The sequence below is a fragment of the Magnolia sinica genome, chromosome 18 (assembly GCF_029962835.1).
Source record: "Magnolia sinica isolate HGM2019 chromosome 18, MsV1, whole genome shotgun sequence".
NCBI lineage: Eukaryota > Viridiplantae > Streptophyta > Magnoliopsida > Magnoliales > Magnoliaceae > Magnolia > Magnolia sinica.
Genome location: NC_080590.1, coordinates 6,384,395 through 6,402,303, shown reverse-complemented (window position 1 = coordinate 6,402,303; position 17,909 = coordinate 6,384,395). Strand labels below are relative to the sequence as shown.

The window sequence follows — 17,909 nt, the reverse complement described above, 5'->3', positions numbered from 1 at the left end:
GCACTCCATGTCGACAGTTTCAAAGTGCGTCCCCCATCACCAAAAAAAAAAAAAAAAATCCCTTTCCGATAAGAATAAAATGGGAAAGAAATGCTAGCCCACTCAAGCGTCACGTGACAAGGTGGTATGCCGCAGGTGTTCATGAGATCCCAGCCGTTTACCAAATGATTCACGGCTTGAACATGACCTAACCCAGAGATCAGACCAATCCACTCGTCACATAAGCCACACATGTGCTTTGAATATAGATTGTACATTTTCTAAGGAGAGTGGGACCGCCGGTTTGGCCGAACTGATCAAAGTATCACAACAGATGGTACCCTACCAGACATCAGTACCATGAAATGCTGGCCCCAATGTGAGATCGCTTGGCACAAAAATAAATCCCTCTCACTTATCAGGTGGGCCACACTGTTGGAATCAATCGTCTGGGTCGACATACAGGTATGGCCCACTTAGTGAGTTCTTCCTAGGGATGCCCTGCATTTTCACGGTACTGATTTCCTACACAAATGTATGTGTTTGTGTTACCTTGCCTGTAGGTGATCAGTTCTATTTTGGTCCAGGCCATGTTCAAGTTGGTCCCACTAAAATCAATGGTCTAGATCTGGATCACGCACTTTACATTGACAGTTGTTACTGACTCTTCTATCTCTCTACGCGAGAATCGCCCCGGCGCTTCGAGACGTGGATTAGATCGGATTGTTCGTTGCGTTTGTATATAAATGGAACAATACAATAATTGCGGTCGCGGACGGGACTCGAACCATCCCCTTCTCTCTTTTAGAAATGCCGAGGCCATTCGCGGGAAGAGAGATGGAAGAAACGATTCTGAGCGCATGCGCCCCTCTGACACACGTGCAAGAGATCAATGTCACTCATCAGGCGTCCTCCATCGTGAAATATATAAAAAAAATCCATCTTGGCTGTGCATCAACAGGACCACACATATACCTTGAATATCGAGTATTTTAGTGCCATTTGGCTGCGACCCCATAACCAGCGACGTGGGTGAGACCCTGACGTACGGCCCACCTCGATCAATGAAATATATATCCACGCCGTCCATCTGTTTTTTCAGATTATTTTATGGCCTGTTTGGCCGGGCAGATCCTATGGTATTAGGAGGGATGGGATCAATTTTAAGGTAATGATGATGGTGTCAGTGGATTGTCTTAAGATCCATGGGATTGCTTATATTCCGGGACAAGTTCACTGGGTCTGTTTGGCACGCCATGCATATCTCGGGATTTTACCTTCCGATCCATCCAACCAAGGGATAGGATCAATTTTAAGGTAATGGTGGTGATGTCAGTGGATTGTCTTAAGATCCATGGGATTGCTCGTATCCCGGGACAAGTTCACCCGATCTGTTTGGCTCGTCATGTCTATCCCAGGATATTGCCGATCCCATCCCTCCTAATACCGTGGGATCTGCCTGGCCAAACAGGCCCTTATGACATGGTCCCAAAAATGAAGCAGCTTCAAATTCTAGGTGGACCGCGTCGGATGGGGTTGATCTTTTAATCTTTCATCGCGCGGGTCGCCTTGCCGCGTCCGATTTCATTTTCCCTTTTGGAAATTTGAAAGGTAGCTGATGTTTTTGAACGTTAGGTGCTGTAGTCGGGTCCCAGATGCTGTTGCCTAAAGACTAAAAGTGCGAGCCTTCCTTTCCAGCAAAGCAAGACTCCCGCCAATTGCATTGTCAGGCCCACAGATCGACATGCACCTTAATCATTGAACCCACGTTGCGCTAGCAGAGAGACGGGACGCGGAACCTACCGACGCTGTCAATAACCAGTAGCTATTAGACGGTGCTCTTTGAGATCCACCGTTATGTATGTGTTTTATCTCCATTTTCTCATATAATTTTAAAGCATGAGTTCAAAAATAGGTAGATCTAAGTCTCATGTGGACTGCACCACAGGAAACAGTGGTGATTGAATGCTCACCATTAAAATCTTCATGGGAGCACAAAAGTTTTGGATGCAGCGGATGTTTGTGTTTTCCTTCGTTTAAATTTGTGTGACCTAATCAACTCGTTGGAAGGAAAATATATAGGGCTGTCAATGGCCGGGCCTGGGGTAAGTCTCAGTCCGGATTTTGAACTGTTTCAAGCTGAGCCATCAGCTGACCCTATTTATATTTATGTTTTTTCAGGCCTGAGCCCAACTCATCGATGCCCCTACAAACAGACATTTAAAGAGTGTTTGGTGAATGGATTTAACCAGAATTAGGTGGGATAGAGTTACTTTAGTGCAATGATTTCCCAAGGTTAGAAATTGTCTTGAAAATCCCTGGTTTGAAACGACATTGCATTCCATTGTACGTTATGTTTACATTGAGACATGAATGCAATGAAAATTCATCATCCCAGTAACTACTTTGTTGGGAGAAATTATGCGTCACCAGCTTTTCTTATGTTGTTACGAGGTTAACAATTGTTATGAACCTGTCGTAATGTATATCTTACGTATGCACTATCGATTCATTTCGCGATGTTGTTTTATAGCATGGGCCCAAAAATGAGGCAGATCCAAGGCTCACATGGACCACACCGTGGAAAGCAATAGGGACAATGACACTCACTATTGAAACCTTCCAGGAGCACATTGTGGTGTTTATTTTCCTTCCAACCTGTTCATAAGGTCAAACCTGGATAGAAGTAAAACGCAAATATTGGCTTGATCTAAAACTTTTGTAGCCATCAATAAGTTTTCAGTACTTGCCGTTCAATCCCCATTAGTTTTTATAATGTGGTTCACTTGAGCATTGGATTTACCTTTTTTTGGTTTAATATCCTAAAAAGATTTTGAAAAATGGATGGATGGTATGGATATAGCCCATACATTATAGTGGGACCCATAAATCTTGTTGACAGCCACGCCACTTTTTACTAAATTTCAAATGTATTAGGAATATCTTTTATTAGTGGTTTACAAAAATACCATGAAAATCCCACATGGATTAAATGCAATGCTATCCCAGCTAATCCTAAGCTTTCCCAACCCTCAAAACGTGAAATGGAATTTGCACGGGACCAAATGCAATTCCATCCCACCTAATTTCATCTAATACCATGCGCCAAATGCCTCCTTAAGATGAGATTGTGAAGTTTTTACAGCGTGCCACATGTGCCGACCCAAGTTGTTGTGCCCCTCACGGTAAAAACCTACAAGGGGTTCACTTAGGGCGTGTTTGGACGGGCACGTTGCATTGGAGTAGCTTGTATTAGGCTGGATAGGGTACTCCAATCCTATGCCGTCAGAGCAGCCGCTTGATTGGACGGGCGGTGGATTCGAGCTTGGAGAGAAAATCCGCTGGATTGGGGCAGTTTTCATCACTGGATTCGAAGGGTTATCGCCCGTACGGCACAATCCCGCGGGATTCGACGCTGGATTTCTCTATTTTGTGGGTCGGTGCTCTTTGAAAACCATAATGTATGTGTTTCAATACTTGTGGGTCGGTGCTCTTTGGAAACCATGATGTATGTGTTTCATCCTTTCCGTTCATACATTTTTACCAATCATTTTATGGCTTGATCCCAGAAATGAGAGGTATATACATTTCTGGTGGACCACACCACATGAAAAATATAATGATTGGACATGCATCATTAAAGTCCTTGGAAGGCCCACTGTACTGTTTATTTGACGTCCAATAAGTTGATTAGGTCCTATAATCCCAGATGAATGGGAAAAAAAAAATGAGCTTGATCAAAAATTATCTACACGGTTGATGCTCTCTCAAAACTGCTTCCTGTAATCTGGTCCATTTAAAATCGAGATATAGGAATATTTGACTTCACACCATCTTAAAATGATCTGTTAACTGATGGACGGCATGGATGGGATATGTACATCATGGTGAGTCCCACAGAGCAACGACCACCAGCCAAAGGCTGCTGTTAGGTGGAGTACCCAATCCGTAAACTCGGTGCATTAGGGCGTGTTTGGCGGGAGACAGTTTTATAACCATCCTTTGCACCTGACTTATCAAGTGTTATAGTTGAATCCAATCGGTGGCTTACAATTCCACTCCTGTCCAAACACGCACGCACTCGACCCAATCCCATCCAAGCCGCCCGTCCAAACAGGCCATGGGTTGGACGCTGGATACAGCAATCCTGTGGGATTGCATGTAATTCACTAACACTGTATTGGAAGGCGTACAATCCACCCTAATACAACCCAATCCCATCTAGCGTGCCCGGCCAAACACGCCCTTAGATGTCCGTGAGAAATTCACCCCATGCTTCGGTTTCCTCCAGCTATATATTCAAATATGAGTCATATCTGAAGCTTAAAGTCAACCCGCTATGAGAAACTCTGAGGATGGAAATGCTCACCATTGTAACCGTTTGAGGTCCACCATCATATTTATATGTTATCCAAACCATTAATAACGTCATTTTAACTGATATGTATTGCAAACAAAAATATTAACCTAATCCAAAGCTTTTGTGTCCCCACTAAAGGTTTTGATATTGTGTTTCATTCCCACTGTTTTTAGTGTGGTCCACTTAAGCTTTAGATTTCGCTCATTTTTTAAATCACGTCTTAACATGAGATAGAAAAACTAATGGATAGATGAATTTCTTACAGACATCTCGATGGGTCCCACTATCTTCTGTCTATGTTGCTTCCTACAGTAGGTGAATTGTGTCCAAATTCATGTTCGACGACAGGTAGACATGTGACCCGACAAGTGGTAGGTGGATTGCATACAACTTGTGTCCTATATTTACATTGTGTTGCTTAGGGCCAATATGATCGTGTCATCCATGTTTGATATACCAACGTCTACTATTAGATACTTTTAAAATAGATAATAATTAGAGAGTATATTTTAAAGACATGAAATTTTGTTATTTTATTTTTCCACTAAAATTTTAAATATTAAAAAAAAATTACTTCTATGATTTATATGATACATTTTCTTAAGAAAGATTTATATGATATAGTTGAGATGGCAGTTAGGTAAGGTGATGGCCAAGGGCGTTGACTGATTTTAGCCGACCATTGTAATTAAATTATAATAATCTTTTGGTTTAAATTTAATATATATATATATATATATATAGAAGTGTCTCCTGTCAATAGACATATGACTCTCCAAGTCACCATCGCAAGTACTCCTGATGTCCACTAGAAATCAACGTATAAAGGTTGCTAGAAAACCATTCCACATAGAAAAATAATCTCTGTTCATTGTGGACCTCACCTAAAAATGACTCAGATCTAGCACGCCTATATTAATGACATGCATTATACCCATAGATAATGGAAAAGTTATCGGCAGTTGGCCAATCTTCTGGGGTCAAAACATGCAAGATGTGCCAGCTTGATAAACATGTGGAATTTAAGGGCATGTTTGTTTTTCAAAATACACCATAAATTAACTGTAAATGAGTAATTATTACTTTTTATAGATTATTGGAAAAGAGGATTTGAAGATGTAATTTGACCTCAAAGACCGTGGGACAAAGAACTTCTTGAGTAAAAATTTTGGTGGTAGATTTTGTGGGAGCCATTCTTATGCATGTGTATGAGATCTACTGTTTGTATGTTTTGAGTGCTCATTTTAGGGCGTGAGCCAAAAAAATGAGTCAAATGCAAGGCTTCAGTGGACCACACCACAAGAAATGGGAGGAATTAAATGCTTACTATTGAAAGTTAAAATGAGCCTTCAGCCATAGGGATGTGTACCTGCCATCCAACCTATTCATAATGTCACACAGACATATTTGAAGGGAAAACACAAAAATAAACTTGATCTAAAGCTTTTGTGGTCCCAAAGAAGAAATGAACAGTAAATGTTCAATTTCCCCTGTTTTATATGGTGTGGTCCACTTGAGTTTTGGATCTGCTCATGCCCTAAAATGAGAGGAAATAACAAATGGATGGCATGAATCAACCACATGCATAATAGTAGGCCCCATGGATTTTAGAGGAAAAAATCCTCATTGTCTTAGTTTTAGCACACTATTAACGTCAATTCAATGTCAAGGGATTACTGTCTAATGTAAATATAAGGGTTAATAATAATTACCCATTTACACCTTATTTACCCTATGAATTAAAAAATAAATAACCCCTAGAGTTTCACAAAACAATATCCAGAGTACATGATCTCTGCCCTAAAAATCAAGGTGGTCAATCATCAAGCACACAACATAAGTAAATTGAATGTAGACCCTTATCATTGTTGAAGCATCAATTTCTACATTCATATGTCACCATCATTATCTAAGCCTTATCTTAACTAATTTAAGCCTTATTCTAACTAATTAGGTTCAGCAACACAAATCCTTCTCCACCATTCCACTTTATCAGGGTCATAACTTTAATTAAACCATATATGTTAATGGCATAGTTCTTAGTCTTGTTGCACATGACTAGACCATCCAAGTCTAGTTTCCCTTGTCTTGTTGACTATCAGTGCTACTCCACACACACAACTCACACAAGCACACACACCCCACAGTCTCATGCACGCACACCCCAAGGAATGCTTAAACATGTGACCTCATGTTGAAACTCTAAAGAGTCCACTGATAAGGCACGGCAACAAGTGTGTCCTTATTGCAATCTCATCTTATGGACATGTTGTTCCTTAATTAGCCAATATTCTATCTCACAAGGCATAGCTAGTCTTATAGCCATCTAAAAAATATACATATATATATCACTTTCAATTTGATGGGTACACGGCAATCATATGAAACTCTTAAGGAGCATCTCCATTTCTTCTACTCCTCTTGAATTTTGTAGGCAGTATCCTTCTCAATCTCTCCACTCTCGTGAATTATCAATCCATGGCATTGAAATTACTAATTTTAAGAAATTTTTGAATAAGTTGTTATTAATTCTTTGTTCTCACTCTTATTGCTATTAAAATTGACTTTATATATTCCATTTTAGTTCTAACTAATTTTAAGTTCTTTAAATCATAATATCCTTTTCCACAAACCTAGCTTTGCATTTATGCCCTTATTCACCTTGTCGATTAAAACCATGTCATCTACCAAAAAAATGCCATGGGAGCTATTTTTGCAAATGCCTCATTTGCTTGTCCATGAATAACACGAAAAACTAGAGGCTAAATACCCACCCCTGGTGCAAGCTTAGGATTTGACCATACAGGTCTGTCATTGCATGGCCTGCCCTGTTTTTGCCCTAGGCTTGAAAATGAGCGTATGTACAACACAACCGCAATAGGAAGGAAGCCTTCGATAATAAACGCACAGGAAAATGGAGGTAAATATAATTTTATTTTTAAGACGGAGTTGTGAGTACTTTAAAATTCACAAGTAGCACAGTGTAAAAACTGTTAAATAAGTTTGCTGGAATACATCCCGATGTATTGCTCAAATGATACGTTAGAATAATAGTTGCCGGATCTAGTATCAATTCAGTAATCGAAACAGATGATCCGACGAAATAAAAGGATAAAGGTAGCTGCCACAGAAAATTTCAAGATTAGAAAATCCTAGACTTCGGAATCAATGGACAAAAAACCAACGGTCAAGAAAACTGTCATAGAAAAAAAAAAGTAGGGAACATTGTAATCTACAACTTCACGATTATACATCCACCATCGACAATGAGGCCCATCTTCTAAACGGTTTGGATCACTGAAAACGATCAAACATTCAACTGCTACATAGTCCAGACGAGTTGTATAGCAACACGTGGAATGTATTCTAGCAAACCTGTAGGCTGCATACAATCAAACCGTCCTGGGATTTTTTAAATGGCGATAATGAGGTACCAAAATGACTTCAATACCCTCGGATAATGCGCACATTTGGAGCTTTCTCAAAGAGGACGCAACTTTCTTCTCCCCCTCACGTGGGCCACAGTACTTTGAAAGTACCCACCGTTGAAACCTTCCCCCGTACTCACCATGATTTTTATATGCCATCCAAACCGTTAATAAGGTTATTCCTAATAAATATTATCCTGATGTAGAAATTCCGTGACACCATGGAGGTTTCAACGGTGGTTGTTCAATCTCCACTGCTTCTTATGTTGTGTCTCACTTGATTTTTGGATACACCTCATTTTAAATGAGCTGTAAAAACTGATGTACGGATTGGATTTTACATGGACATCACGTTGGGGCCCACATAGCTTCTGCTTACAAGAACTTCCTGTACGTCACAATTCATGCGCTTGAAACGAGGAGATTTATGTAATTTAACAGGGAATTGGAATGTCCCTCTCTGCTCACGGTAGCCGTGGGCCGACCATGTTTATCTACAAGAGGCCCTTCCCCTCCTGGAACGGAATCCTCTGCAACACTGGTTTTATGCAGCGCGTACAACACCCAAGCACGTGGGATCCATCATGTATGTATTTGAAATCCATTCCGTTCATCAGGTTTTTTACTTGATTCTAGGAGCTGAGTAGAAAATTCAGCAGGATCCAAAACTCACATGGGATACACCAAAGGAAAAAAAGGAATCCAACCGTAGGTTTCTGTGTGGGTCTGTTATGATGTATCTCTTTAATCAAACCCTCTAATCAGGCGTACTCAAGGGGATAAAGTGAAAATTCAAAATTCAGTCTGAAAAAATATCAGGTGGGCCACAGCATGTGAACTTAGAAGTAATAGGACCTATTTTATATTGTTCCCTTGGTGTGTCTCATGAGAGTTTCTAATCATTCGGATCGTTTGTCTGTGCGGTTAGAATAATGTTTCTCACCTTATGGACGGAGTGGATTTACACACAAAAAAAAAACGGTGATCCCCAGATGTTTTACAGAGCTGCGTAAAACAGGTGCGGTGGACGATTCTGGTACTTTCTTTCCCACCGTCCTCCATCCATTTTCTTCGATATCAGCCGTCCATCTCCACTTACCCTCTCATCTCTGCCACGTGTCGAATACATCTGGCTTTCCACTTCCTTTCCAGCAAAAGGCAGAAGCCTCTCTGTCTCTTGTTCTTAGCTGCTTTTGCAGGCCTCCGAATTTCAGATCGTCAAAACCTCCGGTAATTTCTTCGAATTTTCTGAATTTTCTATTTAAATTTCTATTTTCTGAAAAAAAAAAAATCGCGATTTGTCTCTTTTTATGCGATGATATGAAACGAATATCTGGAGAAAAAAGGAAAAAAAATCGTGCAATTTTCGTCTGTCGATTTCTCGATTCGTTCAAAACCCTATAAATCACAAAATCCTGAAATATCTGTCGCATTTTCTTCTCTATTTGGACTATCCTTACGAATAGGAAGTAGGATTTTATTTCAATTTCATCAGATTCCGTGTTCCATACCAAAACCCGAATTCTCATTTTTTCTAGGGTATCTGCATATGCAGATTTCGTCCAGCGGTCTGTAAGGTTATTGAAATTGGGAGGAACTCAAATTCTGCGCCTGCGGTTTTAGTGGATTTCGGAATTCGAAAGGATGGCGTGCAGAGGGTGCTTGGAATGCCTCTTGAAGCTTCTGAATTTCCTGCTTGCAGTCAGCGGATTGGCAATGGTGGGTTACGGGATCTATTTGTTGGTCGAATGGAAGAAGTATTCTGATGTCGATCCAGTCTCGCCCGTGGGTGCAGAGGATCTTGAATTTATAACTCTCGGTCGGCCGATGCTGCTGGTCGCATCTCTATCGACGAGTATTCTCGACAAGCTTCCGAGAGCTTGGTATGGCTATTTCTTCCGTCACTTGTAGATGAATCTTTGAGATGATGTGGTTACTGTCTTTCGTAGATGAAATTTGAATGATGTTAGTTCTGATTTTGTTACGTTCGGTTAGGGGCTATCAAGGTTTAAAGTATATTCTTCGAAACCACTACGTATCACCTGATACATACCGGTATCGCTCATGACCAATATGGCTGTATCTGCCTGTAACAGCCCGAAACAGCCTGATACAGGGGCAACACAGAGCTTTACCCGTGGTGAACGATATGATACCCGATTCACCGATTTAAAACCTTGAACACCATTAGATCGAATGCAGATTAGCTTAATGCATCGAATCTGAGGTTCTGAGCTGATTGATAATATTTTTTTTTAAAAGGCAACCGCGAAATATATTAAAGAAGAAAGGAGAGAATACAAAAAACAGAAAGAAAAACAAGTCTGCTGAGGAGGCAGACAACAGCTAAAAGCCTAGGAAACTAAGATCACCATCTCTCTAACCCTTTGAGATTACAGCCCATTCGATCAGGGGCCTTTTGGCCCTGGAACCGACCGTGATAACAGGGGACAATTTATCGTTAAAACATCTTTTGTTTCTCTCTTCCCAAACACACCACCAGATTGCTAAGATTGCCATTCTCCAAATAATGGTTCTGATTTTTCCAAGATTGAATCCTTGCCAAGATGATAGCATTTTGAGGGCTGAATCTGGGATGCACCAACTGATCCTGAATCGCTGGCTGACGTCAGCCCAAATTTGAGAGATGAAAGGGCATTGCACCAGGAGGTGGTTTACCGTCTCTGCCTCTTGCATACAGCACAAGCATATATTCACTATCTGCCTTCCCATTCATCTGGAATATGAACTTTTTATACAGGGACAGGCAGAATCCTTTGATGCATGTTTTTCATTTCAGATGAAATTTGGATTGAAGTTCAGTTTGTTTCAGCAGCAAAACCCTATCGAAATGAAGAGGAATCATATGATGCGGCCTACATTTTTGCACTGTATGCATGGGTTTTCAGTTCTGATAAGTTGGGTGCATGGTGTCGTTAATCTAGACCATTGGTCTTTCGAGTCCCACCTTGTATGGAGCATCTGTCGATGCTTTTCCAGATGGAAGATCCTAGTAACCACTGCTAGAATCTTTTTCAGTTGAATGTAGACCGTTGTTTTATCTCATCTAAATTGTCTATCAGGCTACAAATCGAAAGGTTGAGGTTGTCTTGTTAGGAGATTTTTGAGGTATAGTCCATTCGCTGTAGGACACAACAGGCCAGGGGTCTCGACTACTAAACCTCGGGTGCCACTTTTCAGACTTGAGAACCCGCATACACTGCACAAAGATGGGGCCATCATTATTATAAAATTCCTTCCGAAACAAATACGGGGTTTTTTTCATGCAATAAATACTTTGGCCTAACTAAACTGAAGACCTGAACTTCTGTCCTTGGTACTTTGGTAATCTTGGCAGAAATTGTTACTCGCATTGAAAAACCAAAATTTCTATAGAGATTTGTGGCACTTTCAGTTGAAACTTCAGTGATTTTGATCCAAAATTGTGTTTGGTGGATTGGTCAAATTATTTTTACTGATAGAAGCTATGTTAAAGCTGAATTTTAGTCATTTCAGTTTATTTTAATTAAAAAAGAAAAAGAAAGAAAGAAAATGCAAAAGATACATTTGACATAAACTGAAATTTCAGTTGTTTCAGTTTCGGTCGCTGTCAATTAACTAAGAGAACCAAATTTAAGAGCTTGCTTTGTAGAAAACTTAAGTATGTGGTTATATTGTAAACAACAGAGTGATCTTGATATACGATATTATGATTGGATTGTATTCATAATAAAAGAATTTTTTTGAAAAAAATCATAATTTTCTTTTTGAAGGGTAAATAAGAAAGGGAAAAAAGAAAAATCATAGTTAGATAGAGAAATGTTAATAATTGGAGTTTTCCGTTTGGAGGATATTATGGAGAAGGCCCCATACCTTCATATAGTAATTCTTCATCTTTGTTCTTCTGTCTCTTCACCTTTTTGTTATACCTTGTTGTTGGGTCAGTTTCTGGGTTGTTCTGACTGGAAATGGTGTTGTGAATAAAATGTGAACCAGACATGATTGGTTGTGGAAGGTGGTCCGAGCATTGATGAATATATAATTGAGAAAAGCTGATGTTTTCCTTTACTTTTAATTTCTCGACTTTCACACATTTTGTTGCGAGGGTGTGCCCATGGAGCTAGTAAATTTATATCACAATACAATGATGTTTTGCAGGTTCATTTACTTATTTATCGGCGTTGGAGTTATTCTCTTTGTCATATCTTGTTTTGGTTGTATTGGAGCAGTAACTAGGAATGGATGCTGCCTGACCTGTGTATCCTGATTTACAAGACATTTTTCTTTTTGAATTTGTTCAATAATATGGGTGACCCTTAATTCCTGGTAGAAATTTGAAATGACTCTTGACTTCTAGGATCAATTTTGTAACTTGATTTCTCTCCTGATAATTTATCCACTTGATTTTCCATGGCAACTGAAATACTTCTGAGTTGTTCATCAGTGTCAAACAGAGTTAGATTTTCTGAAGCTGGGTCTTTTGCCGTAGTAAACCACAGACTAGAAAGAATATCAGTTTAAGAATTAATCAATGATACTCTTTTGTCATTATAAAGAACAAGATTTCCTGCTTGTAAAGTTCCTGTTCTACATGAACCTATAGAAAAGTTCCAGTTTTTAAGTTAAAGAGCCGTTAGTTTGTATCAGATTTTGCACACTGTTAAATATTGAATTTGTTTAATTTATTCAGACTATTCTAAAACTTTTGAGAGTTGTGTGGTCCTTTTTGAGCAAAACCATGTTAACAATGACATGTAGGAATTATGGAAAACAGATCTGGCACCCCCAAAGCACAAAATTGTGTATGATGATCCGAACCATTCGTTCATCAGGTGCAACCATGAATGACTCATGAACCAAAAATTACAATAATTGGCCAATCCTCACCATTTAAAAATAGGCTAAAAATCATTAAAATGTGGTCAATGATTTATGCCGCATGTGTGGGATTAAAAGTGAAGGCATGTAAATTTGTGCTTCTGTGAGCATTGTATACCATCCCATCGAACATAAAAGGAGTAATTTTGTTATATGAATTTTGTTATTTAACTTCATAATCTAAAGGCATATTTTACCATTCAAAAAAATATCTAAGAGCATTTTCCTATTTAGTATTATTTCTTGGTTGTGCCAACACATCTTGAGTTGCATGCATTCCTTAAACCAACCACAGTATTCTGTACTGGTGATCTTGTTGATCTTAGCAGAGCTAGGATGTGCAGCTTTCATATTCTTTGACCACAGCTGGAAAGAGGTGGGTGTTATTTTGTCAGGTGGCAGATTATCCCTCTTTTTTCCCCTTTTAAGAACATTTGTCTAATGAAGTAGTTAATTCCCCTTGCAGACAATTCCAATTGACAAAACTGGAGATTTTGACATGATCTACAGTTTCTTGGAGAAGAACTGGAAAATAGCCAAATGGGTCGCTCTAGGAGCTGTTGTTTTGGAGGTACTCCTGACATAGATATCCACTTCCTCATCACAATTCATGATCACCTTCTTTTTTTAATCACAACTCTAAACTAGATTATCAATGTAGCAGACCAATGCCTAAAGGCCCTAAACTGTAGTTTTAGTTTATTGTTTTTCCTGAATGTGATCACTTGCAATGACAAACTGATGATTTAACATCTCCATAAAGAAAAATAATGATTGAACACCTACAAATGCATGCTTCTTGCAAGTTTTCTTACAAATGGCTCAATAAATGATGCCACGACATGCTTGTACTTGTAACATGAAGTCATGTGCATGCATTAGATTGTTTCATGGATGCACAATATCATTTCCTGCTGCTAATGATTTGTATCACTTTTTCATTGCATGCAGGCGTTAACATTCTTGTTAGCTCTTATTGTAAGGGCAGCCAACAGGCCAGCAGACTATGACAGTGATGATGAGTACAGTGCCCCTAGGCCCAACATCCGTCAGCCATTGATAAACAGGCAAGGTGCTCCAACAACTGGGGTGCCGGTAGCTGGGGGCCTAGATCAGCGTCCAAGCAGGAACGACGCGTGGAGTACACGGATGAGGGAAAAGGTGCAATTGGCTTGTCCTCTCTCCACTTGAAATTGTTGGGTTCTTGCATATTTCAATCCTTATCATTATTCTTGTTCTGATTTGGATTCCCTTGCCTCAAAACAGTACGGGCTCGATACCTCCGAATTCACATACAACCCCACGGAGTCAAACAGGTATCAACAGGGAGCCGCACCACCGGCAGAAGAAAAGAGGCGATGCATCATAATGTGAAATAGTGGCACTGAAATTCTTGAGAGTGGATTTTACTGACGTTGGTGTGCATTCTGATCTTCTCCTGAATTCTTATCTTTTCCCACTCTTTGGGTTGTGTAGAATTAGACAATTTTAAGAAGCTTCCACCTTTAATTTCATGGAATTGACATCATTTTCTCCTTCAGGCAGCCGCCATTCTATAGATAACATGTCTGAGAAAATCAGGCCTGTCTGATCACCGGGTGGCCCACATGTGAATAAAATTTGGACGGTCAATTCAGTCTCGGCTGTTCATTTTGTACACTGGTGGATCTGTTATCTACCCGATGATGATGATATCCGCCTGGTTCTACAGACAGGGTATCTTATCAGTGGACAGCTGGATGAGCAATTCCGTGCGTGTCACGTTTTTCTGTTTGAGCTGGGAAAGTAACCTTGATTGAACTGTTTTGCATAGTGAGGATTCATGATATGATTTTCGACCCATCGTTTGGTGGCTCTTCGATATTGTTGAAATATCTCCAATATTATACATATCTCTAGCTCAGCAATACTGATAACACTAGTAGCGCTGGTGATAACACTGGTAGATACCAATTACACTAGTAGTATCAAACATTTTAGGGATCACCAAGCATCACCAATGTATCACCAATATTTTCAGTGGTGTAAATTTCAGTTGTTGCTTGTATTTCCAATGTATCGATATCGTCAATATTTTCAACTGTCTAAAGTCTAGGTGTCACTTGTATTGCTAGTGTATTAGTGAGATTTCAATAATATTGTCAATATATTAATACCGCTTAAATTTTGTTTATTACAAAAAAAAAAAAAAAATCATTTCAGGTTGTTTTTGGGCGCATGGTTGTAACTAATTTGTAGTGTTTAAATTGACGACAATAATATCTATAATATCATGATATTGTTGTTACTGCAACTTGTGCAATATCAAGGCCATTGTCTTTCAGTTTTTTTTTTCTAATCATCAACGATATCGGTGAATGTTTGGATGGAATGTTGGATGGATGGATAGTTGAATTGATTAATGGGATTTGTGGGATGGTTGAACTAATTTCTTGCAATAACACTCTTTTAGGCCCTTTTGTATGCATATTTTTGTAATTTTTTATTCTTAAATATGCAAACGTGTGTATTTTTGTGTTTCTTGAGATTTCATCGAAAAATTCCATTATTTTCCACATGTTTCCCCACATTTCCAGCTATTGGCCATGTTGATATTGTTTCCATATCCTCGGACTATGAAACTTGTAGCGACGCCAATACTTGGAACACTGCTTGGACCCAAGTGTCTGCAAAGTACACTTAGTTTTCAGCTTGAAGTTTGTACATGTCATCCCGTGTCATGCCCATGGATCAGTCATCCAGCATGGTGTTAGGATCTACTCGTCTGATTTGACTCAAGTCTCAGTCAGACCTGACCTGGTTCAATACCGCAAGGCACCCCTGACTCAGGTGAGTCAGGCTGATTCAGATCTGGCTCGGGCGAGTTGCAACTCGATGAAGGGCGGAAGGAGTTGGGTTGAGTCACCTAGTCTTTTAAATGATGATCCAGACCTTCCGGCTATATCAGAAGGAGATGTACCGCAAGTAATGGTTTGGGGGGGAGGGCAGGCCTGATAACTGCCACGAGGAGGGGGTACGTAAGTGGCCAAGCTGGCCTGATAACTACCACAAGCACTGGACGTAAGTTAGGCTGCGATGGCCTAACTACCAGCATTACAATTTACATCCTGACCTGACGCTATTGGACCTTGTATCAGGTTGACAATAGGTGCTCATCTAGTGGGGCAATGTATACTTGAGCGTGTCTTTTTAGCTTATATGCGTCAGACCAACCCAGCCGGATCCTTTTGGATCCCTAACAGATGGTCTGCATTCAATCTTGTGGGAAAGATGTTCCAACTTGGCAGATTTTGTGGATCAGTCCATACATGGTGGGTTCCTTGGACCCACCCATTCCTTTGGAAGGGGTGCCATCGACCATCCTAATTCAACTCTTAACTAGTGAGGCCCATGGTTCAGTAATCCAGATTCTGACCATTGTTCTGCTGCATCTCATCCTGGATGGACAAGCTCCAAAATCATTCTTGACACGATGACCTTAACCTTTCGATTTGTGCTATAGATGGACGTTTAGGAAGAGAGGCAACAATGGTTCCATCACCAGGCGAGTCCCTCATTTTGAGATGCCGCTTAGAACAGCTGGTCCACTCAGATATGTGGGTCCATGTGCACCTTGAGTGTAGACAGCATTTTGTATATTGTGGCTAGAGCTGACCAGCATGACTTAAACTGGTTTTACTATTCAAGCAACATAATAACCTGTTAGGGGTGCAGGTGGGCCCATGGTTCAGTGATCGAGATGATTATTCTAATGTGTCCCATCGTAGGTCCCATCGCAGATGGACCGTGCCCATAAAATATCTCAGATTGGAAGACCCTAACCACCAATCTTGGGCCCTTTTCAGCTGAATGTAGTCTGCTGCTTCCTCTTTCGAACAGCCTATTTTACAGTCCTTCAATGGATGGGATTGGCCAAAGGAGATTTTCAGAGAATCGCACATCTATGACAGGCCAATGATCGATATCACTTAACCATGGAATAAAGACCAAACAGTGGATGGTAAGGGTACAAATATGAAAATAAATGTAGAACCCCACGCTAGGTAAAGTCATCAAATCTCTTCATTTCAAAATCAGGCTGGTTCGATCATCAGGTGGACCACACATCAGTAGAGAATTGATACATGCCATGGGGCCCGGTGACAGTACAAACATAGAGTAGCCCATAGTTCAATGATCCAACCGTCAACTTGTTGGGTCCCACTTTTAACAGCCCATGCCCCCCAAAAAAAATGTCCTCACCGGGACAATCCTAACCTTTCAGTTTGTGGTCTGCAAAGAGACAGACAAGCCCAGTAATATAACCAATATGGTCATATCAGAAGAACGGCCCAGATGAACTACTGCTGGGACCATTTGTCCCAACTGAAACCCTGGGTAGATCATGCACGCCCTTGCACCACAGACTGAATATTAAAGTGCCCATACTTTGCCCCACTAGACCTCTAACGGCCAACTGCCAACTGCCTCCCACGGATATGAACCTTAGGAAATCTATTGGCTGGGACATAGCCCAAGTACCTCAGTTTTCGTTGTTCAACATTGCAAGAAGGTAGGAAGCAGTACTATTCGCCATTCACAAGCTGATGGTAAGATCATCAAACGGGTACAGCTTTTGCCCATCCGGGGGTCTCCCATCAATCAAGTGGACGTCTCTGATTGATTAATCCACACTGATCGGACAACAAATAGAATGAGCTTGATAAACTATAAAAACATTATTCAATGGTGAGGCAACATTTGGTTTCAGCCCTAGGAAAATCAGGGCATTATGGCACTTTTGCCAAGCAATCATGAAAGCGACCTTGGAAAGAAAAGATATGGCAATGATAATGATAATTGTATAAGAAATCCATTGCCAAGCATATGCTACCATAAAGCATAATTCTAAAACTTGGTGACTTGACTTAAAACCCAACTGAGTCATCTTGACTAAGCCAGAAATCAAATCATTATGAAACAAACAACTCGGTTCAGTCTCAGCATGATTCATCAAGTTTTCTTGCCTGCTTGGTCCACTTGAAATTACTCAAACTGAGTCGCTGAGTTGATGGTCCACAGGACATGAATCAAACTGAGTCACTCGCTGAGTTGATGTGTCTTTAAAAAAAAGGTGCTTAGCAGTTGGGATTTGAACTCATGACTCCAAGCACTAAAGAAACAGTCTGTCAGCAGGCTAAGCACTGCTCTGGTGACTATATTTGCCTATTTTGAACTCATACTATAACCAGCTATTATTAAGTAAAAATCTTATTTGTACTGAG

At 40.2% G+C, this 17,909-nt stretch overlaps 1 protein-coding gene across 2 annotated transcripts; it reads left to right on the top strand.

Annotated features, from left to right (window-relative positions):
- Positions 1-8,858: 8,858 nt before the first annotated feature.
- Positions 8,859-14,159, top strand: LOC131232460 (tobamovirus multiplication protein 2A). 2 transcript variants are annotated; one of them, XM_058228696.1, is made up of 7 exons: positions 8,859-8,997; positions 9,334-9,650; positions 11,926-12,025; positions 12,941-13,021; positions 13,112-13,216; positions 13,597-13,806; positions 13,912-14,159. In XM_058228696.1, exons 2-7 carry the CDS (start codon positions 9,412-9,414, stop codon positions 14,017-14,019), a joined length of 843 nt encoding a protein of 280 aa, XP_058084679.1. In that variant the 5' UTR covers positions 8,859-8,997; positions 9,334-9,411; the 3' UTR covers positions 14,020-14,159. The 2 variants fall into 2 exon arrangements, with proteins under 2 accessions (XP_058084679.1, XP_058084678.1); XM_058228695.1 differs by having other exon boundaries at positions 8,865-8,997; positions 9,306-9,650.
- Positions 14,160-17,909: the final 3,750 nt, after the last annotated feature.